Source organism: Hyposmocoma kahamanoa, unplaced genomic scaffold (genome assembly GCF_003589595.1).
Source record: "Hyposmocoma kahamanoa isolate Upper Pololo Valley unplaced genomic scaffold, ASM358959v1 101, whole genome shotgun sequence".
NCBI classification, from domain to species: domain Eukaryota; kingdom Metazoa; phylum Arthropoda; class Insecta; order Lepidoptera; family Cosmopterigidae; genus Hyposmocoma; species Hyposmocoma kahamanoa.
Genome location: NW_020653333.1, coordinates 2,911,676 through 2,939,592, shown reverse-complemented (window position 1 = coordinate 2,939,592; position 27,917 = coordinate 2,911,676). Strand labels below are relative to the sequence as shown.

General features: G+C 36.6%; 1 protein-coding gene across 1 annotated transcript in view; it reads right to left on the bottom strand.

The window, feature by feature from the left end:
- Nucleotides 1-309: 309 nt before the first annotated feature.
- The window catches only part of LOC113230472 (ras-responsive element-binding protein 1), a 40,037-nt gene continuing 12,429 nt past the window's right edge, over nucleotides 310-27,917 (bottom strand). The window contains 5 exon segments of the mRNA XM_026464419.1: nucleotides 310-1,849; nucleotides 2,024-2,247; nucleotides 2,391-3,008; nucleotides 3,010-3,040; nucleotides 3,124-5,863. Coding sequence (XP_026320204.1) covers nucleotides 1,594-1,849; nucleotides 2,024-2,247; nucleotides 2,391-3,008; nucleotides 3,010-3,040; nucleotides 3,124-5,863 — 3,869 coding nt within the window. The 3' untranslated portion in view covers nucleotides 310-1,593.

The window sequence follows — 27,917 nt, the reverse complement described above, 5'->3', positions numbered from 1 at the left end:
GTTGGAAACTTAAATATTGCTGCACCAATAAACATTTAAAGCGAAAATATTGAAATAAAAATTCATAATTAAAAATAAAACATCAATTAATTTTCATAAAATTAATTCCCGTTGGTAAACGAGGGTCCACCAAGAGCCTTTGGCAATTAATCATACTTTAATAAAAATAATTATTTATTTTTAATTTAGATGTAAAATGTAGAATTCAATTACATATTATATAGTTACATTCATTGACTTACAATTATAAAGTCAATGGTTATATTAAATTATAGTAAAATAGAGATCCTAGCCTTCCCTATTAAAAAAGTATTACTAGTCTTTGTCATTAAAGAAATGCCTTGTATTTGAGCAAATTAAATTACCATTTTCGTTCGATTAATACCTTAATAATACCTAGTAGCATACATGAACCAGCCATATCTTAAAACTGGAAAGAAAGGAAAAAGATTGGTAGAAATACAATGTGTAGAAAAAAGAAAATACAAAATGACACTGCCTGTCCCAAGCGTAAGGAAGGTCTGAAGTCATTTCATTGTTGTATTTTGATAAAATATCTCAAAGTAGCGAAAAAGACTGGATACATTTAACGTCTTAAGTTTATGTATTAAAAAAACATCAAAGCAGTATAAATGTAAAACACTATATAAGTATTTGCTATTCTAATCATTGGTAGGATTATATAATACGAGGTTTATTCATGTATTTTATACGTTACAAATCATTACATTATTTCAAAAACTTGACTTTTAACATGTTAACAATTGGTATTTTGGTATTTTAGCTTAGAATCGTGGGGAAATCTTAAGAGACTGACTAGAAAATTTTGGATTTTTCGCAAAATATTTAAATATTTGGCTGAATGAGGGCTATCGGAAAGATGAAACATGATGTACGGTTTTGACATTATTGATAGTTATACAGTTATAACGACTAGCCCCCCCGTGGCGTTCACTAACTTAGCCCTTTTTTAAAATCTAGTAAAAGTCATAAGACAGTGACATGGGGATAAAGTGAGAGGTAAAAATGTACAGAAGTGCATAAAATAGTGACACGACTAGATGGAAATGCAAAAAACGTGATTCTGGCATCTAAAACTGATATGAGTTCGTGCTATTTATCTACTGATGTAATGATAACTACCACCTACTACTTTATTATATTACCTTACAGTATATCCTACACTTGAGTACCAGTAACACTACCTTTAACAATTAAGAATACAATAAAATGTACTTCATAACTGGCACTACAGAAATATTCGTTGATATTTACCCACACAAAGCTTTATATCTAAGGCAGAATAGGACGGTTTACACTTCAATTCAAGGCAGCTAAAGGCACCTAGTAACTTATAATTTTAATTATAAGCAATAATAAAAATTCTAATGTAAAATATTTACAAGGAGTGATTGAAGAAAACTGCGCACCATAATTGAAATGGTAATAAAAAAGCGTCTACTCCTTGCTAGATGGCGTTGTACAGGATTGTTTATCAGCAGCTGCGTTCGATGTTTGAGTCTGATTTGTTATTTTTAGTCCTCGTGGCGCTAGTATGAGCCTAGCTGGGGTCACGAGGACTATAGCGTACTCTCATTTGTTCACACCGAGGAATTTAGCCGCTTCATCCGCTGAGGAGAGTAGTTTGTTCAGTAGTTTGCTGTCTGGAATGCCCAAAAGTTTTCCGATGAGGTCACTGCCGGTCTCACCGTCATTTTCAGTTTCTGAAGAGTACTTGCGCGATGTCATGTCGAGTTTTAGTTTCTTATCGTAATGAGCAGGCGGAGAGTTGTTGTTGTTGACGTTGCTTGGGATTTCGTTGCCGGAGTCGTCATCTTGGTAGCGAAATCTAAAAAATAATAATTACGTTTATTGTCACAAGCACTTGTGTAAAAAATAAATAATACACATAATAATATTACTAGACATAAAACATGAGGTGCAATTAGTAATGAATAATAATTCATTGTAACCCTAAAACGATTCGCCATGCGTTTTTTGTAATTTAAAATTTGAAGCTTACCCGTTGGTAACACATTCGTCTCGCGGCGTATTAGGCGGTGTCGCCTCTTCGTCGTCGGTGGCTTCCTCACGGTGTTTTTTTCTGTGTCTCAGCATGCTGTGCTTTAGGGTGAATCGCCGTCGGCAGAGGTCGCAGGCAAATGGGCGTTCGCCGGAGTGCGTTCGCATGTGGCGTCGAAGATCTTCGGCAGACCAGAAACGTCGCATGCAGAACGCGCAGACTACCTGATGGAAAAAAGGATGGGATCCAGATTAATTCACAAATACGTAAGATTATTTTGAGTACCGCTACAATTGTCAAGTATTTCTTATCCTATCATTTATTAATTACGATTTCTTAAAAGACTTCGAAATAAAACTAAACTTACCTTTCTATTAGCATGATCAGGGAATTTTCCTCTCTCGTCATCATCAGCGCTTTCGCTTCGATCGCTAGCAGCGTCCAACGCTCCTTTGCTGACCAGTTGTTCATATTCATTAGCGTGAGTTGAAGCCAAATGTCCTAAAGCTCCAGGCCTATCTCCGAAAGACGATTCACAGAGATGACATTTGAATACCAGACCACCTTCATTTGTTTCATCATTTTCAGGGTTTGGTGATCCTGGTTGAGAGTCAATAGCACCATGTCGCGATATCATGTGTTTTTTTAAAGCTTCCATAGTAGAAAATGTGCTTGTTGGACATGACGCGCACTTGAAAGGTCTTTCTGGGACTGTGCGATTTTCATTCGCATTTTGGGAACTTGGTACGGCATCAGGAATTGGTTCTGCCAAAATTGCTCTTGCTGATCCTCCATGCTTGCGCAGTAAATGTCGGTCGCAATTAGATTTAGTCGTAAAGAGAAGAGGGCAGTGAGGACACTTAAAAGGTTTTTGGCCGGTATGAGTCAGGACGTGGCGTCGAAGGGAAGAAGACCATGGGAATTTCCGATGACAGTATGGACAGGATACTCTGTTAGGCGCAAGGCTGTAAGCGGACTGTTTTTTTTGGTGGTTGCATTCCAGTATCCGACTCAGATCTGTAAAGAAAAAAATAAATAAATAACCATTCTGTTTAGATTGTAAGTTATGGACGCTTTCAATATTATATTTATATACTTACTTATTTTCATCGCTTCCAGAATTGTTCCCCTCACTAGTAGAAGCTACAAGGCCTTCTTCATCTTCTTCTTCATCGCTTCTAGTTGGTACTACTGGAATATTAGACTCATCAGGCACCGTAATGGGATCAGTTCCTGTTTCAGTTTTCTCTGTAGTCATTGGGACTGGCTTGTTGATTAAATTCCCAGCAATTTTTAAATCGAAATCCTTGTTCAGCTCTTGTTGTCTAGTTGCCATTAGGATTTCAGCGGCTGCTTTATGAGCCGCAGAGTGTTCATCACCTTTACGATCTTCTGGTTCTTCGTCTATAATCAAATTATCATCCTCGTCTTCTTCATTATCAGCAACTTCATCAGAGTCCCTTCTAACAGGAGATCTGTCAACTTGTTGCAAAGGTCTTTCTAAATGGCGAGCTAATAGTGCAAAATTAACTCGATCGGCTAATGTGTCAGGTGTAGGGTATGGTGGAGGAGCTCTTGGTGCTGGACGTCTTACACTCCAATGTTGAGGATGTTGTTGTTTCACATGACGTTCCATGTTTGAACGTAAGGTAAATCGAGCAGAGCATTGAGAGCAAGAAAACGGTCTCTCCGTTCGATAACGGCGTTGTTTCTGTTTGGGCATGAGAACTCCGTTTTTAATAACCATTTTTACTGAATCAGTTTGTGGAACCATGCTGTTTGATAAAGGTCTCGGAGACTCAGGGCGAACTGGAGGAGGTGAGGTGCTCGAAGCACGTGCAGATTTCTGCTCTTCTTCCTCAGGTTCTTGCTTTGGATGGGTTTCTGGATCAGTAGTTACTAATCGCCCACCCGACATGCTTAGTCCACGAATGATCTCTTTTTGAATACGTTGTTTTATTTCCGCAAGTTCTTGAGAATCTGTTGGGTTAGGAAAAAACGAAGGTTGAAGAAAGTAAGGATTGAGCGGAAAGGAAGGCGGTATAGGGAGCCCGGGTAATCCAGGCATGGCACCAGCGTATAACTGTGATAATTGAGTTGCGTAGAAAGCGGGATCAATTTTAGGGAACGAGTTTTCAAACAATCTCTGTTGAGCTAAAAGTAATCTTGTTTTATCAAACGCTGACGCCGCAGCTGCTGGATCACGCTCGAAGGAAGCTCGTGGAGGTGCTTTAGGTTCTTCGTCATCAACATCGCGCTTCTTTTTGCTGAGATCGAGTACGTCACAACTGTTGTTATCGCTTGTGCTTAGATCTACTGGAGCTTCTTCCTCGTAAGTATCCGTTTGAGCATTGTTAGTCTTGAAGTTGATTTCCGGAGGTCGGAATTCAGGTATCTGCGTCAATTGACCGATGCCCTTCACTTTGATCCTTGGCATTGGCTGGTCAGGTTCTCTTGGAGTCAGAGTTGGCACTTCTTGTATAGGTTTTGATGTCAATGCTGACACAGGGTGTCTGTCAGTAATGAAGCTAGGCGTGAAATGTGTCAACGGTGTATCACGGCCTGTTGTTTCATTTCGACGGTCAATTTCAGGGGTATGGAAAGCAAGTGATCTCTTAACTTCTTCTCGATTAAGTTTCGAGTTGACCTCATCATTGTTTGGATCTTCAGAAGGGTGGTAAATTATGGAACGCTTGACATCCTCTCTAGTAACTTTTGCATGACGATTTCTTAAGTGTCTTTCGCAGTTGGCCTTAGTGGTAAAAGCGTAGTTGCAAACCGCACATTCATATGGTCGGTCTCCATTATGTGTGCGCATGTGCCGAACTAGAGCAGCTTTATCCAGAGATGCATGAGGGCACATATTGCACTGATAAGGACCGGGACCAGTACCGCTTAGATGTACTCTGTTGTGGCCTTTCAAAGCTCGTAGATTTGGGAACTTGGCAGGACATAAACGACAAGGAAATTCTCCTCGAAGTTTCATTCGTCTGAATTCAGCTGCAAAATTGTCTTGAGTTTCTTCTTGGTCTCTTTCTTTTGCTATTGTATCCGGAGGTGTTAAAACAGCACTTTCCATCGTCACCCGGGTACCAGTCAGTCTTTCTAAAAGACTACCAGCGGATGTAACGTTTAAAATAGACTGGATGTCAGCGAGATCCCTTGCAGCATCAATATGTCTTATGCCGTTAGTAGTAAGGTGACCGTCATCAAACTTTGGTGTGAACCTTTCCATAGGAGGAGTAAGCGTGCCTGGTATTCCAAAAGATTTTAAGTTTCTCAAGTCGAGTTTTGCGAAGAAATCTTCCCGACGATCCCGATCCGGGCTTGGGAGTCTTGTGGTGGTAGCGCATGATTTTCTGTGAATATCCAAAGCTTGACCGCATGGGAAATCTCGGCTACAGAGGTCGCACCGGAACCGTTGTTCGGTGATAGAAATATGCGGATTGCGTTCGCAGACTCCTCTGGCAATTTCTGGGAACTTCTTGCTGGAAAAGTCGACAAAGGTTAGATCATCAAAACCTGTTCTTGTATCGTCGCCGTGTGCGGTGAAGCGGTGGAGATCGAACGCATTCGCAGAATCGAAGCGTTGTTGACATTTAGGACATTCGAATCTTGCAGTTCGCTTGTCCATTGGAATAGGTGAAGGTGAGGTGGAAGCTGCTCTCTTGCGAGCCCTTCTGAGATCATCCTCTTCACTTCTATCGGAGCGGTTATCACTGTCAATGCTCGTAGTACGATTGGCTCTGAGCTCGTGTTTGTCTACCCGCATTGAATCGCTTTCTTCTTTATGTTTTTCCATATCAATTTTCGCCTCGCTGATGACCTCCGTTTTGATTTCTGTAACAACAAAAGAAACAGCTACAATTGATTGTGGATTGAATAACTAAGGGCGCTTTCATTTTCCTATTCCAAGAAATGGTGACAATAGATGAGTCAGGGCAGTTCGTATTAGTAATGCGAATGGTCTACCGCGATTTGTACAACAATGAGATGTCGTTCTTTGTAGGTTATTCAATCAGTTAATAGATGTTTCGTTTTTAGGAAATTAAAATCGTATATTATTTTTCACTTTGGTTATTGATAAAACCTGCAAAGTCCGTAGCCAGTATTAGATAGTGCAAGATAATTAGTTCGGCTACTCAACACAAGATGGCGCAAGCATGGCGTTAAATTAAAATTGAAATTTTATTTCATTATTCTAGCAAACAGTTTTTACTGAACATGATTGAACAATAAAAGATACATAGACTACAATTTCCACATGTAGCGGTAGTAATATGGCCCTTTTGAAAACAAAGTGAAACGTTTACTTTAGATGAATCATTTTCACCTTTGTCTCGTAGCCAGGTATAATCATAAAATCAATGAGGATTACGAGTCACGTGTGGTTCCCTACATACGCAAATATATCACAGTTTATTGTTTCTTTCTAGGGCCAAATGATATCAAAATTGGCCGTATTATAACAATAATAATAATTTATTTCATTTCAAGTTTAGATGTACAGTATTAGTGACTGGAATCTCCTTTTAAGCATAGCAAAGCCTGTGTTAGGAGACTCCTCTCTTCTACATCCATATCTGTTTACTACATCTAATTTACAAATTTCTAAATTGTACAGTACAGGTAATTAGAGCAGTTATATTAGTTTTATTATTTTGAAACAGTGGTTGGGTTACATATTTATACAGAGTAGGTTGATGTCTTTAAAATAAATATATATTACATAAATACGAAACATATACAGACATATAAATATATACACATTGTGTCAAATTTAATATATAGTATTTCTTCCGTGTTATATGTACAAATAAATGCGGCGAATATTCAATTACTATAAATTTTACTGTGGTTAGAATTGTATTATTTGTAATTGTAAGGTGTAGATTAAAGAAAGAGTTTGTGGTTGTTGTACCTATTAGACTTTACGTTATTGCAAAAATATCTCAACATTCTCATAACTAAATTTATTTACGTATTTATTATTTTCCGCTTATCTACTACTTACAGGTATGGGACTAAGGAATAGCAGAGGGGGAATATATGCACTACGGGCAAAAAATACTGTACAAATAAATAGAGGATAAAATAAAACAGGTTACTTATGTTTTTCTGATTTAATGAGGATATTACCTACTGCCCTCAGTATCATAACTAACGTAATCGATATTTTAAACGAAATTGAGTTGTTAACAAATCGAGATCTACAACCCTCTAAAAGAAGTTATTTTTTCAGTTTTATTGTTAAACAAAATCATCGTAATGGACATTTTTCAAAGAAAGAAACTTTAGGCGACAATATTTCAAAATACGTTATTAAGGAAATTCTTCTTATTCTGTTGTACCTGGCAGGTATTTTGGTGTCCTAATGTATAATACCTTCTTCAGAGACAGCAAGGCTTAGAGGGACCTATGTATCGTACGCTGAAACGAATACAGTCACTAAACGAAAAACAACATTTGAAAAAAAGAATTAAAAAGCGAAACTTTCGTCGTTGTGTTAGTGACGTTGTGTTAGTAGTTGTATTGTAGAGACAGTGTTGGTTTTAACGTGCTATATATACTGACGGTACACTTTATTTAAATTATTACCCATGTTGTCAAAGAAAATGTTATTCAGGCATCTAGACACTATTGTTCTTTTTATTGCGTCTGGCCGTCGTAGGCACCCTTTGTGAGAAGTACTTAAGTACGTACGTTAACAGACATGTATGTCATCACCATTAAACCATTATGTTCCACTGCTCGACACTAGTCTCTTTTAAGAAGCAAAATATACAATCACCCGATTGCCGTATTCCATTTCTTTTTTCTCAATTTTTTTATAATCACCCGACTGACTCGACCCCGTTACTTGTTTTATAATATGGGACGAAATGCGCCTCTAACTAAATCCATAACAGTTGTAGTGCCATTTAGAACTTCAAATCGCAATGATCTTAGGGACACTGTCACTGCACACATCACTTTGAGGTATGTAGGTAGTATAGTAGTTATATGTTTAGATCACTCTGAATTTGCTTTGTTTTGTACAAGCTTAGACACAATCAGGCGAGAAATGACTAAACGTCACTTTGACACATCACTTGACTGGCGGTGATTACTTTGGTTTAGGTGGTCCACAGAAGCGGTTTTTGTCTAGTGGTATTATTTTTGTTTTTTTTTATGTAACTGTGTATTTTTTTCTTCTTACTTAAAATCTCTTTTTGGCTTTATACTATAATTTGTGTTATTTGTCCGTCTATTTTCCTAAAATTTATAAACAAATAAATTAATAGTATTATATGTATATATTTATATATCTATATGTTATATACCCGTTCCGCTTTATTCACTCGCAACAGCCTTTTCATCTACGTAAATTTATTGTTATTGCTTCTGACCAGGCCTTTTTTAAACCCTCCTATCTGCTTGAGATTATGTAAATCGAGATCGACCTTTTTCCGTGCTCCCGTCCTTATTACACGACAGGCGTTTTCATATTATATATTTCGTTTCGTTGGTATGATAAACCCACATGTGTGATCACACGCCATAAATGCTTTTTTTATCATATGAATGTCATAAAATTAATACAAACTACTTGAAACAAATTATACATAAGTAAAATTTTATAACTCACCTAATTAAGCATAAAAAGTTATCGACTAATTTGAACGTCTCTCCTAAAAAGTACTTATTTTGCGAATGTGGCCTTATTACGCCAGTGGTGCGATATTTAGATACAATAGCCAATGGACCGTATTTAAATAATTGTCAATTAGCAAGACCAATCGTTATCGTTCGACATTAGAAATATATGTATACTCATATATCTATTACACTGTACTACTGTATATATCTACGCTTTTCAAATACGTACACTTCATAGAGCGGCGTAGGTAAGTTTTATTGATTTTTCCCCACACCGCATAGCGGCAAAATGAGTAGTTGCTCGTATATATGTGTGCTGATTTTTTTTTGATATTTCATTCCTGCATTAGGTTTTACTCGACTGCTAGATTTAAGCCTCTCTTACTACAACCTCTCTTACTACAGGCAAGTAGATAAGAGATTACTGAAAGTTTAACTCTACTCGTAAACAATTGGAGACAAAGACAGGTTAAACTTAATTAAATAGGAAGAATGGCATATGTGGAGTTACGTCAAAAATGTTTATTGCTCCATTAGATACAGAAAAATATAATCCACATCTTTTCCAATTCCTGTAACTCTATCTACAATACTAGTCGATAGAGTTACAAGAATTGGAGAGGATGTGGGTTATATTTTTCTATATCTAATGGAGCAATAAACATTTTTGACGTAACTCCACTTAGGTATGCCATTCTTCCATGACGGGTGCGAATATTGATTCCGATAGAAGAAGACTCAAGCACTTGTGTTATGAAAATCGGAAGCAACGACAATACGATAAACACTCAGATCCGAGACAATAAAGATAAGTTAGTTTTCTACATTGATCCGGCCTGGCGATGGAATCCGGGACCTCAGATATGGCTACACGAAAACTGTTGTGTAAACCACTCGACGACAGAGGGCGTCTAATTAAAAAAACTCAATATCAGAAAGAGAAAGAGGCCAGAACATTATATTAGATTATTATAACACTTAAAATGGCGACTCTAATATAAAATTAAATCACCTGTCTTTTTCTTACTGATAATGCCCGAATTGACACCACTATCTATATTTATAACATTCGACATTACATACAGTACATCGTCATCAATCTATATAAATACCACAACGCCGTTGGGGCTAGCGGGTTGGGGACTTTACGCGTTTGCAGAGTCTTATTAACCAGATATGCTGGTTTCATCAAAATTAGGACGTATTCTGTAAAAAATATAAGTAATTTTATAAGTGCCAAAGCGGCAAAAGTGTCTCTTTACAACACGCTTGTAGATAATAACATCCGGTGTCGTCTCGATTTATCGAATTACGCTCACTTTGAATCGAATACCTAACAACCTCAAAATAAGACGTAGATTATTAATTTGAATTTGTACTCTTAGGTAGAGTATCTACTGCGTATTGTAAAGCGAGATTACGTGACATTGCTCCTTGACTATAGATTGGCATTTACATTTTTATTTCTTTGAAAAATGTCAATTACACTTAATTTTTATATATGACAGGCAGATGACACCATTCCACATGATGTAAAATGGAAACCAAACGTAAAGGAAGGTTCCTTTATGTTTGGATTTGTATTGCATCAACAGAGCTAGGTAGCTGCGTTGATACAATCACTGCCCTAGCCACCTCCACCCTGAATTTTTTTTATAACAAGGGACGGAACGAACAGGTCGTGCACCTTATGGTAAGCTACACGCCTGTCCATAACAGTTACAGTGCCACTCATGGATTTCAATTGCATGGATCTGAGGGGCACTGCCCTGCGCCCGTCACCCTGAGACATAACTTGACAAGTCCCAGGTGCCTGTAATTTCACCAGCACCCTTACCCTAAAACCGGAACGCAGTAACGCTCACTTTAATGCTTGCAGAAATAGGTAAGGTGGCAGTACATTCTTCCCTGGACTAACCGTTTTAACAAGGAGCTCTACTCTCTTACTAAACTTTTCTACATTTATCTTCTAAGTGAAGTCTACCATCGAAATTTGACGACTTCGGTGGCGTAACGGTTGTACTGTTTGCGCAGGATGCGGAGGTCCCTGATTCGATTCCCGGTTGGACCAATTTGAGGAAATTAACTTTTCTAAATTGGTTCAGGTTTGGGTGTTCTGGAAAGTTCTAACTCGGTGGACGAACTGTTACCATGATGGTCTGCCACGCAGAGGTCCCAGGTCGGTTGAAATATTTGTATGACCAACATTTATGACTCTACTGGTTTTGGGTGCAATTTGTGGTGTTCTATGTGTGTATCCATGGCATGGTACAGGGAATTCCCTAGTTTGAGATCAGGCAATTCATCATTATCAGCCTATCGCAGTCCACTGCCGGACATAGGCCTTTCCCAGTGCGCGCCATTTCACCCGGTTCTCAGCTCGATGCATCCATCGGCTGCCAGCAGCCTTGCGCAAATCGTCACTCCATCTGGCCAGAGGGCGGCCTAGTCGTAGTTGTCTGGCACATATTAATTTACTAGTCATATTCTGAGAAATATACGCGCGTCTGCCTTAATTTGACGTTGGCGAAATCATCGATTGTATTGATGGATTTATAACACTTTCAGTAGCACTGCCACCTTAACTATTTCTGCCATCAGCCGTCACATTACGGCTTTACTGTGTTCCGTTTTGGAAGAGCAAGGGTGCTGGTGAAATTACAAGCACATGGGATTTGTCAACTTATGTCTCAGAGTGACGGGTGCAGTGACAGTACCCGTCAGATCTTTGCAATAAAGCTCTGAATGGCACTGATACTGTTATGGGCAGCAGCTTACCATCAGACGCACGAGTTGTTCGTCTCGTCACTTGATATTACAAAAAAACACTTTAAAAAAGAAGAAGAATCTCCTTAGTTTTCTGTTCTTAAACTAGCGAAACCAATTACTGCTTATCCGTATTAACTACTTTGGAATTTATTAAAAAGAAATACAAGAACAACATAACATTATCAGTGTTATCTCCGATAACGATAATTTTCTAGACTTCGTATTGTTTCTAAACTGCAGGTTGAAAATACTACGTACGAAATTCGTAGATACAATATCTCCCTGTCTAATCACAAAGTACAAGCAGTAGCAGTAAAGGTCCTTGTGAAAGAGTTCGTCAAGAGTACTGCCACGTTACCTATGTCTGATCTTTGAAGATCTTTGAAGGAAAATACCGTGATGATACCTTGTTCAAAAAATCTCTCCTCAGATGACCCGTACCCAGTAGTGGGATTTGCAGGGTCTTATGAAAAGAATTAAAGATAATTTGTAAGATATTTAAAATAATGCAAGCACGTAGGTATTTATTTGAAACGCGTCGTCTGAAATGCATTTTTTTTTTTCTGAGAAAATTCTCGAATGTACCATTTAGAGTAATGATTTCGCGGCGCGTGCTTCGTATTTCATGCTAATGATGATATTGCATTGCATTGTTTGTTTACAACGAAATTTTCAATATAATGTAGGAAAATTACAATTCGCTTGCCGTATTACATACTATAGAAACTAATCTTAGGTATTATACTTTTTTCATGAATTGTTTGGTAAAATTGTCCGAAAAGCTTTTAAATTGTGTTTTTTTTACATAGAAGTATTTCGGTAGGTATTTTTCTAAAAAGAAATTGAAATGATAAATGGAGAAAAATAATATAAAAATAAAAACTATGTAACAAATTTCCAAAATGGTTCTGTTCCTGGTTTGACCATATTTGTTGGCAAGACGTAGAAAAGAGTAGCTATACATATATACTCTGTAACTTTGCTTAGGTATGTGGCTGGCACAGTGCACGCTTAGTTTTATATCTTTTTCATCACACTTGCACGTAAATAATATGATTACTGACCAAGGCTGTAATGAGAAGAAAAAAGGCCCGAGGGTATTTGGGACATTATAGTCAAGTTATGAATGCTCATGCAATCATACTATTTACGTGTGTGATGAAATACGTTGTATATTTGACGGGCGTTAGAGGAACTCCTGATGTATACCGCCCTTAATAGATAATGTACTATTATCGACCTACAAATACATCTAATGTAGGTAAATATATGAAGTGAGTTCACTAAGGTTCAAAAAAGGAATTACGAAGAAAATGTGTGACAACCATGCGCAAGTGTCGTGACTTCCTCCTTCCCGCTTATATTCTGAATTTAAATCGACCAATCTCGTGGCGAGTTATCAAAAATGTTCGGTAATAGATCTTAATACTTCGGTAGTAAGGTCAAATTACAGTCGTTGCGGTACATTGATGAAGAAAATTCTTATAGGAGTTGGATTTTTTTGCATTTTAATGAAATTAGTTTCCAGTCCGCAGGTGCTCTGTCCTACCTTACTGGGAAACGTGGAAAAAATTTATTATTACTGATTTTGATTGTTTTCACTGTTGTTGTTTTGTCATCTACGACTGATAACATTTATAGCATATTAATTTATAGAAAACTAGTTTTAAAGATCATGGTCTATTGACCTGGTTGGATATTTGCATACAAAAACCACATTAGTTTTAAATTATCCAATTCCAATACCACCTTCAATTTTATGTCAAAAATAAAAAATATTGAAAATCTACGGGGTTAACACATTGTAACAGGCCAATAAATATTTAAACATTTTTAATTGTGTGAAAGCCCTAATTAGTAAGTTATTGTCAGATTTTCTGTCAAAATTAATATCATCATACTCGTCTGCGATTCCAGCGCGGTGAGTTGTTGTAGGAATAAGACCGGAATCGTTCTCTCGGTCATCAACAATAAATACAAAACACATAAATATTTTGCACTAACATACATTTTATATACAAAAATATTTGTTTTTTTATGGCATTTTTCCCAGTACCCACAACAAAGCGACACAGACCACATATTTTTCTATAAATCTAGCCTATGTCATTTCTGTACGCCATATAGTTTTTATACTTTGTTGAGCCATGATCTTTATGATATTTTTTATTGCGACGCTCCATTTGTTTACTAAAAAATGAGGTAGACAAAAACAAATGTAATGGCCAACTAAAGTGACAATTTTGTCATCAGCTGGCTCTTCTAAGTTGTATCCAGTTCACAATAACGGGGCGTCGTACGCGCATATTATAAGCGTTTTGATTGATATGGCAGTGATGTCGCCGCTTTCTTCCACACTCCAATGAACCAACCAACGGTACGGAATTACAGTGTCCTCAAAACAAACTTATATTTACTGCCAACATCAGTGCTACAGCGAACGAAACGCCAAGCTCCGAATTTCACCGACTTTATCTATAACTTAGCATTAATGTAACCGTCGTTATGGTGTCGCCATAGACAATTATAGAGTTGGCAACTGATGATTTAGTTTCTATAGCTCTTGTCACTGGCTGGACAGAAGATTTCTTTTTCGAACAAAATTATGGTTTAAATTCGGAAAGGTAAATCGCAGTTGTTTTTTTTATTAAATTTGTTTTTTTAAATATCGAATATGTTATTGTTGCAGATTCGATAATGGTTTTCTTTCAGATTTTTTAGTAGCAGTAGAGGTTCTTACGTAAGTGTTTATCCAGGGAAATACTGCTACCTTACCTATTTCTGCCGCCAAGCAGTAATGTGAGCATTACTACATTTCGGTTTTGAAGGGTGCTGGTTAAATTACAGGCACATGTGGCAGTGCCCCTCATATCTTTGCGATTTAAATCTCCGAGTGGCACTGCAACTGTTATGGACAGGCGTGTAGCTTACCATCAGGCGCACCACTACTTGTTCGTCCTGGGAATTGTTATTATAAAAAAAGATAAACTTTAATGGATCTGGCTGAAAGAAACCTTTTTTAATAATGATTTTTTTTTATTGGTTTATTGTGTAGAGTCCATGATGAGAGACTATGTCCAGATGCATTACTGTTAAGAAAGAAAATACGAAATTTATATAAAATATTTAAAAAGTAAGTTTAAGAATACCAAAATATGATTAGTTACCTACGTTTTTGTAGAATCAAACAGCTTACTTCAAATCATAAAGAACTCGAACATTATCCATCTAGGTTGTCCGTGTACATTAATTAATTTTGCCTAATTCGCAGCTAACCTAGCAAACAGGAAACCAAGGTGCATACAGCGTTCGTCACGCGGGCGGAAATTTGAGAGGCTAAGTAAACATCCACCCATTCATCAATTTCGATGCGAAAATTACCAGCGATTCACTTCATAATTTAGAATGAAGTGAGAAATTGCACAACTTGACCGTAGTACGTACCGTGAAGTGGGATTATTTGGAATTTGTGGGGTATTGTACAAATGAATCGTTGTGTATTTTTAAGTGGCAATGTCGTACAAAGATATTTTCGTTATATATAAAAGTGATTATATTAACGAATGGCTCAAAAGGGCAAAGTACTCAAAGCCGAAAATCATTGATAAAAAAATACAGTCTAATTTCTATCAGCATTGCCTTCGTTGCCAACGATATTATACATTATTTATGCTTACTGTTCATTGCCACTTGACAAAGTAGTAAGGCTAGTGGTCCTTGTTGAATGCTGTCAAATCGTTAAAAGCACTAACTTTTGAGTGATGTAAATATTACCGTATGATTTACTGATATATCTACGTAAATATACCGATACCTACCCCTCAAATAAATTGTTTCGTAATATTTATTATATATTATATATATTATATATTCGTAATATTTTATTGATATTAATTCGTAATCCAACTTCGATTACTTATCGTCTATATTTTTTACATTGTAATTTTATTGTAATTTCTTTTAATAAATTAATTAAGTAAATTGATTTTTTTTGTAACTTCGGCTCGCAACATACGTAATTTAAGTCAAAATATTTTTTTTGCTTTTTAACAGAAATATATTCTTTTTATGTATATTATAAATTCCATGTTTGAAAGTAAACATAGCACTAAGTGATTTGTTTACTTTTAAATATGGAATGTATAATATATACTTAAAAATGGATATAGTTAAAAAGCAAAAAAATGATAGTTTGACTTACAATATCTTACGTGGGAAGGTATCAATATATTATCCGTTAGTTTTATTGTATAGTGTTTATTCATGTATCGGCTGTTTATTTTTAAGTCCGCAACATTTTATTTATTTTATTAGGTTCTTTTTTGTTGGGTTTTATTTGGAACTGCGGCTGGGGTTCATTATTTATTTCAATAATAAAATTCTTTGTGGTACTCCTGTCCCGCGTTCCATCTAGAGGGTGATTGGAGGGTGAAGAGGGTGATTGGAAACCTGCTCTGCCACTGTCCTGGACAGGAGCAGCTCCAGATGTTTAATTAGTAACTTAGTGTAATTGTTTTTAAGGTTTTGTTTATAAGTTTGTTTTTTATTTTGTTTATAGTCGGAAGCAATAAAACAACTTTATTTTTTATTATTTGTTCATTTAGTGTTGTATACGACGTTACATTAATTTATAATAAAATACTCTGGTATCACTTAAGGAAGAAGAAAATGGCAACATATTCAAAACCGCATTAAAGTCTCTTGATAAATGGGTGCTACTACAGTGCGAGAGACTTCATGGATTCCCCAGTAAGATGATGCCTCTCTTCAACTCTTCCATAATGATGTAACATAATGATGATAAAATAATTAGTCCTGCAGACTTCATTTTTGCACCACGGCTAGGGTTGGGTGGAAGAGATCTCTTATAGAGATAAGCTCACCTTTGTATATGTCCATTGTAACGTGTGTTTCATGTGTCTTCTTTGTACAATAAAGAATATAATATAATGTAACAATGCACATTTTCCTTCCTTCTGACTTTCTGTGAATTTTATGTCTATTTTAAGTATTTAAAGTCTGTTTTTTATTAGTTATTAAAAAGAACTATTTGCTATGCCTACCCCAATGGGGTATGTTTATACTTATTTCCTATGTAATGTCTGCACTAACATTGGTTGCAATAAATATGTTACTAGCAGAATTTTGAAAAGTTTACTTAGGTATGGGTGTTAAGAACTGGATTCTTTTTTCTTACACTTTACATAGATCGTTCGTTAGCTCATAAAAACAAATGACAGAAACAAGGGAAAGACGTATCGAATCTGCGTTGTCCAAAACAGATTTCCAGTCGATCGATCGCTTTCTCTTACGGAAAAGTTGTCACAATTAGGCGTAGGCGCGGTCCGTGGCAGGAGAGGGGATCTTGGTTTGCAGGGTTGTCAAAAAAATTTGATTTCGATATATCGAATACTTATCGGAATCCAATGACAAAATTTAATGAAAAAATTAACGTTGAAAAAGATGAATAAAATTTATTTTTGGAACAAAAATATATAAATAATGTCATATTATAGTATTTAAATTATTTCTCTGAGATTTCTTCTCCTTAGTGGTGTTCTTAATTGCTGAAGATTGTGTCTATGAAAACAAATTCTTTGTAGCATTAGTATGTGCTGCTTTTATTTAGTTTCGTTTTCGGCTTCTCTCTTAAAGAGCCTTAAAACTCAAAGAATACGGGATCAAAATACAGTTAGAAGTATTACTTAACAATTTTCTTAAGTCATCTAAACTTCCTGACGCCAACCCTAGCAGCATATTAATGAAGGGCCCGAGAGATGGCGGTAGCAGTACTTGGAACGTGATGGCTGCGCGTGCGCCGCCTCCTAACAAGAGCCTATTTTTACTGCATAGCGGACACTGAACCGCCAGATAAGAAGCGTGGAATAATTATTATTTATTTGAGAAATTTTATTGGACTGATCATTTTCTCTGTAACGTCTTGGCAATAGAGTGTAAGAACTATTATGTCGTCCCGTTTTACCTCGAATGAACGTGACTTATCAGTTAAAAATTCGATAAAACATTTCATGTTATATGTTGTGTAAATAAGAAATTGTACGGGGGCGAGAGCATGTTAAGCGCTACCTTTAGCGCGATTGCACACTCACACACAAAATCTTCCGCGGAAGAATTGTAGAATGCTCGCGCATTCCGCGGGAGATTTTGGCTCATATTTATTTTGTACCTTACACTATTGTGCATAAAGTTCATGCTATGTACAATATCGTTACGTTACGTAATATAAATTGAGCCTTAGTAAAGGGCACGGAACGATGGTACTATAACAGGCAGCATACTTTGTATTTCGAACTGTCGAAATATAGATTTGTATTTAAAATTGTATAAAAATAATAGAGCATTGTAGTAAAATGAATATTGCGGTTGTTCTAGATCAATTTTGTAGCCGAACGCACGCAGTAAAGTTCTATTTATGATTATTTTCCTCGCTTCTCATTGAAAAGTACCTCTCGCTACGCTAAACCACGGCTACGGCCCTTACAGTACCTATATTAAAAAAAAAACAAATATACGCGATGTAGGTCTAACAAATGGTTTCATACACAATGTGTAACAATCGTCAAAACCTAAGAACCGTATTTCTAAGTATATTAAAATGAAACGGTATTAATGCTCTTCAAGGCATATATTAATAATATGACAGTATTAGGTTTATTAAATGAGTCTGTAGACATTTGTAAATTACAGGGTCATTAGATCATAGAATGAGCTGGACCAGATTGTTCACGATACCTATTATGGTATTAACATATTGACATCCTCAACTGTTTAATTAAGTTAACATTTTTCCTTTATTATTAATAATTTCGCTGTCACTGTCTTTACGTCACATTACAATTGTTACTATGCATTTTGGTTAATGCGCTTAATGTATTAACAACAATAATGAATGTATGAGTGAATGAAATATTCTTTATTGCACATTAATAATTACAATGACAAAACGAACAGTAATGTAAGTATCACAGAGTAAGATAACGTACAACAGGCGGCCTTATTGCTAAGTAACAATCTCTTCCAGGCAACATTAGGATATAAATTTAGAGTTAGAAAGGTGGGTGCAGCCAAAGAATATCTTGTAGTGAACGCGTTTTAAATAAAAACACTACTCATCAATAAAGTAAATAATATATAAACAATAATAATAACTACATTATTAGAAGCTATACGTAAATATTAAAAAGGTTTTTTTTAATGGCAGGCACATGACCTCTCCACCCGATGTTAAATGGAAAGTGGAATCCAAACGTGAAGACACCTAGTCACCTTCACCCTGCATGCCTACAAGATGCCTTATGCCTCGTTTGAAGGACCCCATATCATAAGGAGAGAATACGTGCGCTGGAAGGAGTTTCATTTGTCGATTGTGCGACAGAGAAAGGTGTCACCAAACCTTTAGTCCGCGATGGAATACGGCAAGTCGTAAAACGGTGACTACGGAGGCCAGCGTGTTTCGGAGCAGGAAAGAGGTATATACATGTATATATTTTTGTAGGACAATAAAATAAATTATGAATAGAAATAGTACTTGTTTAAAGGTTTGAACCAGAGGTGGACAAGAATCCGGGTTTTAACCGGGCAGTTTGTTAACAGCAGGTTGGTAGCAGCAGAGCTCCTTACAATACTCCTAATTATAGGCACATGAGACCTATGTCTTAGGGTGTTATGACTTTGTTAATCTATGTTTCGGGGTGACGGGCGCAGTGGCAGTGTAACTGTTCTGGACAGGCGTGTAGTTTACCACCAAGCGCACGACTTATTCGTACCGTCACTTGATATTATAATAAAAAAGGTTTTAATCAAGTTATAACCCATTAACTCCCGAAATCGGGGTCAAAAACTATTTACAAATTTAAACATTTGTAAATCGAGTTTTGTTGAAATGGAATCATAATATTATTACAGATTTTATTGCTTTTTTTGAATATTTATTTATTTAGGAACTTTTATACAATGTTTATGCTAGTTTCATCGTACCCTAAACTATAGCTTACATGTCTGGGCGGCGCTGTTGGAGAGCCGATTCAACAAATAGTAATAATCTTTTTGTCTGTTTCGTGTGGGGATTGCTTAAAATACAATTTATAGCACCTAAGGATGTTCGGTTGATCTGTAGGTCTCTCATCAACGCCTCCCTCTGTTGTTCGTACCGGACACATTCCAGTTTATTGCTTGCTTACATATTTTGCCTTTCTATTGAATCGATTCACTTGAAAATCGCATTGAAATGAATCGATACAAAAACTCGTTATCTTATACACTTGAATCAAATTTTCATAAAAATCTAATCGTAATATGCATCCCTATAGTCCATTTGTTAAGGTACTTAACTAAATGTAAACAATCTTAAGATGTATTTTGAATTAAATATATATTTATAAAATGATGTTTAATTATCTTCAAATACAAATACTTAGCTTCATATGAAATTGCATGCCTGTTTTTATACCTATTGATTTGTAAAGCTTATTATGTTTCAATAAAATGATGTATCAAGATTATTTACATTTAGTTAAGTACCTAAATAAATGGACTATAGTAGTAAGTGAGAGTTCATAGGATTGCTAATATTGTGTGTAGTTGTCTCTTGTTCATATAAAAGATTTTTCAAATCGAAATTTGTAATAAGTATGCAGTTAAACCAAATTCCGTATTATTAAACGCGCTTTGGGTAACAACCATACCTCAGAACTTTTGTCTTGTAAAAAAAATAAAGTTCTTCCTATGATCAGCAGTTATTTTACACGGTAAAAGGTACTGCAACGATAGAAACACTGCCAATTGCAATCGATTCTATAGTATGTAAATGATGAGGTAAACAACCTCCACGTGTATCCTACAGTCGTTAAATGGCTATAAAATGTTTTACGACTATGTATTAAGCTACCTTATGTACGTATACACGAAAGGTCTGCGTCTGTCAGGAAAAGAAAAAGAAATAACGAAAACGGAAAATGAAAAAGATAAAAATGGCGGCGATGACGATGACTTTGAGACAGATGTGCGTTTGTTGGTTTTCTAACTTCTAAGATCCTATTGCCTTTTGAAAGTAAGTACATGACATCATTATCAACCCATTTATACGTCCCACTGCTGGACATGGGTCTCCTGTCAAGCGAGAGTTTAGGTCATAGTCCGCCAGCCTGGCCCAATGCAACTTGGGGCCTTCACACGTATTCTGAGGATTATGAACCTTCTTCGACATACGTACTATTTTGTAAGCAGTAGAGCTCCTTGTGTGCGTCCAGGGAAGTACTGCCACCTTGCCTATTTCTGCCGCCAAGCAGTGTTAGCATTACTGTGTTTCGGTTTTAAAGGGTAAGGTTGCTGGTGAAATTACAGGCACATGGGACTTGTCAACTTATGTCTCTGGGTGACGGGCGCAGTGGCAGTGCCCCTCAGACCCTTGCGATTTGAAGCTCTGAGTGGCACTACAACTGTTATGGACAGGCGTGTAGCTTAGGTACCATCAGGCGCCCGACTTTTTCGTCACGTCAATTGACAGCTTTCGTATCGAATTTTGACATTAGTTTCATCGTAAAACTGACATAATGTAGTGCGTATGAGCTTTGTTGCGGACGCAGTCACGTATATTGTATTTCGTGGTAGACTTCCAGGTTTCATCACAACGTTTTCCTTCATAGTATATACTCGTATTTCAATCGTAGATAAATTCCGAAAACCTCAGAGGTACGAGCCCGGATTCTTTATTTTTTTAATTTAAAATGTAAGGGCGCATTTGTCCTCCATCTCACCTAATGGAAAGTCACGACGAGGTGAACTCTCGCCTTGAAAAGGTCCATGTTATAACGTTCAGGAAACAAGTCTGCATGCAGGGAATTCCACTCCAAAGCCGTTCGCCATAGAAATGTAAAAACGTAACGCTACGTGCGAATCTTTGGAATATCCACAACGTAGGGGTGGAACTCAAGCCTACGTGTAGTTCCACGGTGATGGAAAGGGGAAGGCGGAATTCAATTGTGTAATTCCATCGCACACTCTCTGTGATATATCCTTTATATTCGAACCCAACCACGACCTGTGCTTGAGAAGCGGTAGGCCAAATCAATTAGGCTACCATAGTTTCTTACTGAAATAATATCTAATCTATTTCGACCCGCAAACAAACAAAGTGTTACAAATTCAGATTTCAACTGCCTCGTTAACGCGTGTATTTCGTAAAAGTTCAACAAGAGCACTCATTAGAGTGTCATTAAGACAATCGTCGAAGAATTCCGTTTGTACAGCCGAGAGGAGAATATTTCTCCGAGACTAGCATCCTTTTGTGTTCACGCACTTGTGTCAACACATCTTAAAGGCCATTGTTTTGCTAGAAAGTGTACAGACATCTCCGAGGTGTCTATATTCGTTTTTGTTCGCAAACAGTATGCTCGCCACTCTTAGGCAACTCTGTTTGCAAACGAGTTTAATGTTTTTTATTCATACAAGGATTGGATTAGGAACTGCTTTATTCCTAACAACTAACTTCTTATTCTTATTTAGAATAGAAACCATTTATTACAACGCCGCAACACAAAAATACATAGAAAGAAAGAATAATAAAAACAGACAAAGCAAAAATAAAACAAAAAATAAAATAACAAAAAGCTTTTTGAAAACGTTTTTTAGAATAGTGGCCTATCGCAAAAGCATAATTCATCAAGAAGATGGTTTAAAACAACTCAAACAATTAAAAGAAAATGAAAAAAAGAAAAAAGAAAACGAATCATTGACTATAAAAGTGTTGTCATGTTGTCAAGCAATAAAAGCTCAGTGTCCAATTCACAATAAAATTTAGCATTTTTTAAATAAATAAGTTATAAGTAAAAAAGTAAGTCATTTGGATTGAGCCACTATTCTTGAAAAGCAGCGATATCAAATTTTAACTGCCTCCGTGGCCAAACGGTTACCGTGCTGGACTGCCACGCTAAGGTCTCGGGTTCGGTTCCCGGGCCGAGAGAATATTCGTATGTCCTACATTTATTTCTCTCGTGAGTTTGGGTGTAATTTGTGGTTGTCTATGTGTGTGTTCATGGCACACGCGATACAGGGTTTCCCTAGTGCGGGGCTATAGTGTGTGCGTAAAAAAAATTGTCGACACAATTTTGATTAAATTAAATAATCATGTGTGCGGATTTAGCGTATGTAAAAGAATCCCACTCAGTTTATATTTTTTCTTATTTTATTTTGTGTTGTATTTTTGCTTTGTCTGTTTTTATTATTATTTCCTTCTATGTGTTTTTGAGTTGTGGCGTTGTTTTAAATGGTTTCTATACTATTCTATTCTAAATAAATATTATAACTTAGTTGTTAGGTGTCACAGCTGAGAAAAAGCTTTAATGCTGGTTTTCAGTGGACCGTAAGCTGTGCGAGTACCGGACGTGTTTAGTAACAGTATTGTGAAAGAGTTCATCCAGGTAACTGCAGGCAACCTTACTTAAGCAGTAATGTGAGCATTACTGCGTTCCGGTTTCGAAGAATAAGGGTGCTGGTGAAATTACAGGCACATGAGACTTTCAACTTATGTTGCAGGATGACGAGCGGAGTGGCATTGCTCCTCAGATCTGAGTGACAATGCAACTGTTATGGACAGGCGTTTCACTTACCACCAGACGCACGAATTGTTCGTCCCATCCCTTGTATAATTAAAACATCGAGTATATATAACCAGAAATAGAGACGAAATAAGGGCCATAGAGACGAAATAAGGGCCATATATCCCTGGTAACACATTAGCGATACAGCTCTTATAAATATCAACTCTCGTTTGCACTGAAATATAGACAGGCCAACTACTGACCTGTGTGTACGTCTCCGTATATTCCAAAAAATATTCTGTATTTATTGTAATAAAGATAATATCTCTAACAATGCCGTGCTGTTCTATTCGGTGGTCTAGGAAAAACAGCAAAACATCTAATTACAAAACAAACGGAATCACATTTCATCGGTAATTAAATGTTAAATATGCAATTTTCGTCTATTAAAGCAAAGGTCAAGTTAACTGGTCGATTTGAAGTGAACCAGTTGACGACACGCATTGACGTCACCCGTCAATTGTTTCGAATTCGGGCTGGCCAATCGGAGCGCAGTTGTCACAGTAATGATATGGCAGAATAGTTTAAAACAAATTAAATGACATTTCGCCTCTATTTCTGGTTATATACTCGATGAATTAAAAAAATAGTCCTACGAAGACATTAGAGCGAAAGCGTATCAGTTCCAAATCCGAGTTTTCTAGAGATGTGTGCAAACGCAACTTTTTATGATTCAGTCTTTTTAGCAGTTTAGTTTAAGATTGTAAATGTAAAGGTATACTTGTTTTTGGCGCCTTTTTCATTGTCATTGTTTGTTTTGTTCGGTTTATAGCTGTATATTGTTGATTGTAGAGAAACGCGAAAGAAAGTGTAAGTGTATTTCCTTTTCTTCATAGCACTGAATCCCATTGATACATGCTACAATTGACATAAAACTTTTTAAAGTTTCTGACCGGCTCAAGCCGAATAAGTATTGTAACTCCTTAAAAGTTATTTTACGTCTAAATATGCAAGAATTTCACAAGTAAGAAAAACTAAATGTGTATACTATGCAGGTATTCGTAATTACTTCTATTTCAACTATGTAACGCAATAATTTTAGACCTCGGCATTACTAGAATAATGAAATGGCTGTCACAATTTTATCTTTGCGCTTTTTCATCACTAACCCAAAGCGTTGGATTGTACAGATTTTTAACCGACTTCTAAAAAGGAGTAGGGTCTGAATTCGACTGTAGTTTTTTGTGTGTATGTTTATTTATTTATTTATTTTTAGGACGAACAACAAGATATGAATTAAATATAACAAAGTTGAAACAGTGGTACAGAGACTTATACTGAATTCTGCCTCAATTAAAGGTCGTCACGGTATGCAAATGTGGACACGACAGAAAAAGTAAACTAGTTTATCTAATGAAATTAAAAAAAAACTTAAAATAAACCAGAAATGAAATAATATAAATAGAAATTCCGATAATAATAACGTACACATTCATAGCCGCGCACTAGGGAAATCTGTGTCAATTTTCAAGATTCCCTCTATTATTTTTTTCCACCAAAATTTTCAGTTACATACATTCATGATAAAGGGTAACTATTTAGGAAGAATACAATATCTGTCAGGATACATGTTGTATAGTTTGTGACGTCATACGATTGCGGAGCTGTATTATACACATTATTTACTTAAAATAGTTGTACAATCGCCGTCTTTCATATTTACAGGGCGTTATAAATAACGGAAATAGTAAATACGCTTACCATGGAAGAGAAACAATTGAAATAACGCATCGTGCGCAGGAGGCTGTCAAAGCTTCTCCTTTTATTGGTTGTGCTTATTCTTAGGCGGAAGCATCTACCTTCTGGTCACCGGAAACTCCCAACGAGGCGAAATAAAAGCGCCGGGGGCGATCGTGATGTCATAGCTATACGAGACGAAACTGCATTTACGGTGGACACTTTAGAGCTGTTCTGAGTCACATGGAAGTAAAAGATAGTAGAATTGTTTTTACGATTAGAACTACCCTATTGTAAGTATTACTTTAGAAACTTCCAATTTTATTATTAGTAGGTACATATTCAAATGACACTTAGCAAGCTTTCGTAAATTGTCTATGTTTTTCGATATCTAGTAGAACACGATGGCTAACTATGTAATTAGATCGACAGTTCTGTTCTGTCTTTCCGGTTCAGTGTTGGCGGTTTTTAACCGATGTAGCGCCCTCTAGTAGGCACGGATAGGGTTCCGTTACTCGCTCGAGGTTACGCGATAAGTGCCTATGGTTGAGTGTGTCGATGACAGTGCGCTCAGATACGTCTTTCATTTACATTACAATCCTTGTACATCCCCAGCATTCGGTACTGCACACGGCGGGCAACGTTATTTTCACCTCTATGGGCGCGTGGTTAGTTCCCTTTTTCCTGGTAGTAAGCGCCTGGTGTCCTTATTCAGATTTAGTAGACTATTTATTATAGCGTAGGATTTTGTATGAGAGTGATGTATCTTAAGTAGCAGTAGTAGTATGTTATGTAGCAGTAGAGCTCCTTGCTTATTTCTACCGCCAAGCAGTATTGTTAGCGTTATTGCATTCCGGTTTTGAAGGCCAAGGGTGCTGGTGAAATTACAGGCACATGGGACTTGTCAACTTATGGCTCAGGGTGACGGGCGGAGTGGCAGTGCACCTATGACCTTTGCGATTTAAAGCTCTGAATGGCATTGTAACTGTTATGGTAGGCGTGTAGTTTACCATTTGACGCACGACTTGTTTGTCCCAGTGTGAAATATGTTGGATGAAATTTCGGATATTTTGTACGTCCGGTCGGTAGAGCCGACGTATAGTGCTTTTTATTTATTTGATAAAAAGTTGTCACAGCAGCTCGTATTTATCAGTAAATAAACTACAATGACGAATTTGTCCTTTGTCACATTTACGTAATGCGTCAAACAAAAATTGAGGCCGGAACACACCAACTCATAAAGCCGTTATCAGATAACTTAAAGACCCGTTAACGTTAACCACCTTCAGCTAACACCCGATTCCTTTCGGGGAACGCTTATCTTTTTATCTTTTACCTTTTTAGATGACCGATGACTATTTTATGGTGCAGTTTAAAAATAAATTATCAATTTCGAGTTTTGTGAATTTTGATTGTGAAATTGAAGTGTTAGACCCGATTGCTCAATGTTAGTGTCAATTTAAGATTAAAATTCTAGGATCGGCGGACAAAAGCGCATAAGAAAAAAAAAGTGCTTCATTTGTTACATATTTTTTTGTGTTGTTTATAGTGTTGGAAGATGTGAAGAGAATGATAAATTTGAAGACGCCTTTAGAATAAAGTTACAAATTTATGGAGTAACAAATGAATTTGGCTTATGTGCTTTAGCCGGTAGATGTATTAATTTAAATGAATGACGTTGGATGTTGATTTATGTGCTTTAGTCCGCCGACCCTAGAATTATGGCGGTAGGTTATTGTATATTAATACTATATAGGCACTATTAGGCACAAACATAATACTACATAGTTCACTATATGCGAAATAGGCGTCGTGGCGTAGTTGCGAACACCAGCCCGTTGCACATACAATACTACATAGCACGAGTTAAATATCATATTTAAACAGAAACCTCATCTATTAAGTATTTGCATTACGTATGCATTGTAAAGAATGAACTGCATTTTCTTAATGAAGATGAGTTACAGATAAATAGAGATCTTCCGAACAGGACGTTAATTCGATCCCGGGTCGTTCAATCGTCGTTAAGATAAAGGCATCTCTGCCCACCTTCGTGCTACCTGACACTAGCGGTTAGGGTTGTCAGATATTTTTATTTTTAATTATTTAATCTATACTTTAGATTGATATAAAATCTTAGTCTGTGATGTTTTAACTGAATATTTTTTGTTTGTTTTAAAGTAAATTTGTTAATGTCACAACGTGTGCTGCTCGATGTCACGTATCGTTCGACGGTTCTTGAACCTGAGTCCTTGACCTCGACCAACCGTGCCATTGCTTGGAAATACTGACCCTCCGAATAAAAAAATCTTTTGAGTGAGAGCCTTTCACAGAGGGAGAGAGGATGTAAAATAGATATTAATAATAATTCCAGATGACATACTAATTACATGGTCTCAAACTAGGCAATTCTTTGCACTGTCACAACCCAGAATACTCAAACCAGAACCAGTTTAGTTAATAACAGATAGTTCGTAGCATAAATTAAAGAAAAGTTATCTAAATTGGTCCTACCGGGAAGCCGGGACCTCATCATCTACCGCCCACAATTTAAACGCTGAGCCACCGCAGTCGTCAAAACTTCCAAACCTTCAAAATGTGTAAGAACCAAAAATTAAAAATACTTTGTAAAAAACGGAAAGACGTAAAAAAGAAAGCAATATGCATTTTTAAGTTCCCCTTATATAGTCATAAAAGCAACTGCCACCCCTGCTTAAGTAGCTGGTGAGCGCACGCGCCGCACCGGACACCGGTATGCAAACTGCCCCAGCTGTCTGCTCGTGTCGAGTACCATAAGTTAATCTAACTTATTGATAGGGGAAACCGCGAGATCACCGGCTAACTTGTTAACAACAAATAGGTTTAACGGGTTAAGTGTGTGTTAAGGAACAATTTTTTTATTATGTTGCTGGCCCTGGAGGTTAAACGGTCAGTAAGACATAATACGAAGACATGGTGATATACTGTATACAGACATCGTCATCTTAGAGTGAATAATGAAAAAAATAAATAAATACCTCGTACATGTACGTCTACGTAATTTTTCAGGGCGGCGATAAAATTGTGGTGTAAAATATAGTAAACACAATAATTTAATTTAATTTTTATTGAATTGATATTCAATAATTTTTTGTGAAATTACTCCACTAGTTTGTTATAATTATTAATACAAAGATCGAACACTCAGAAAA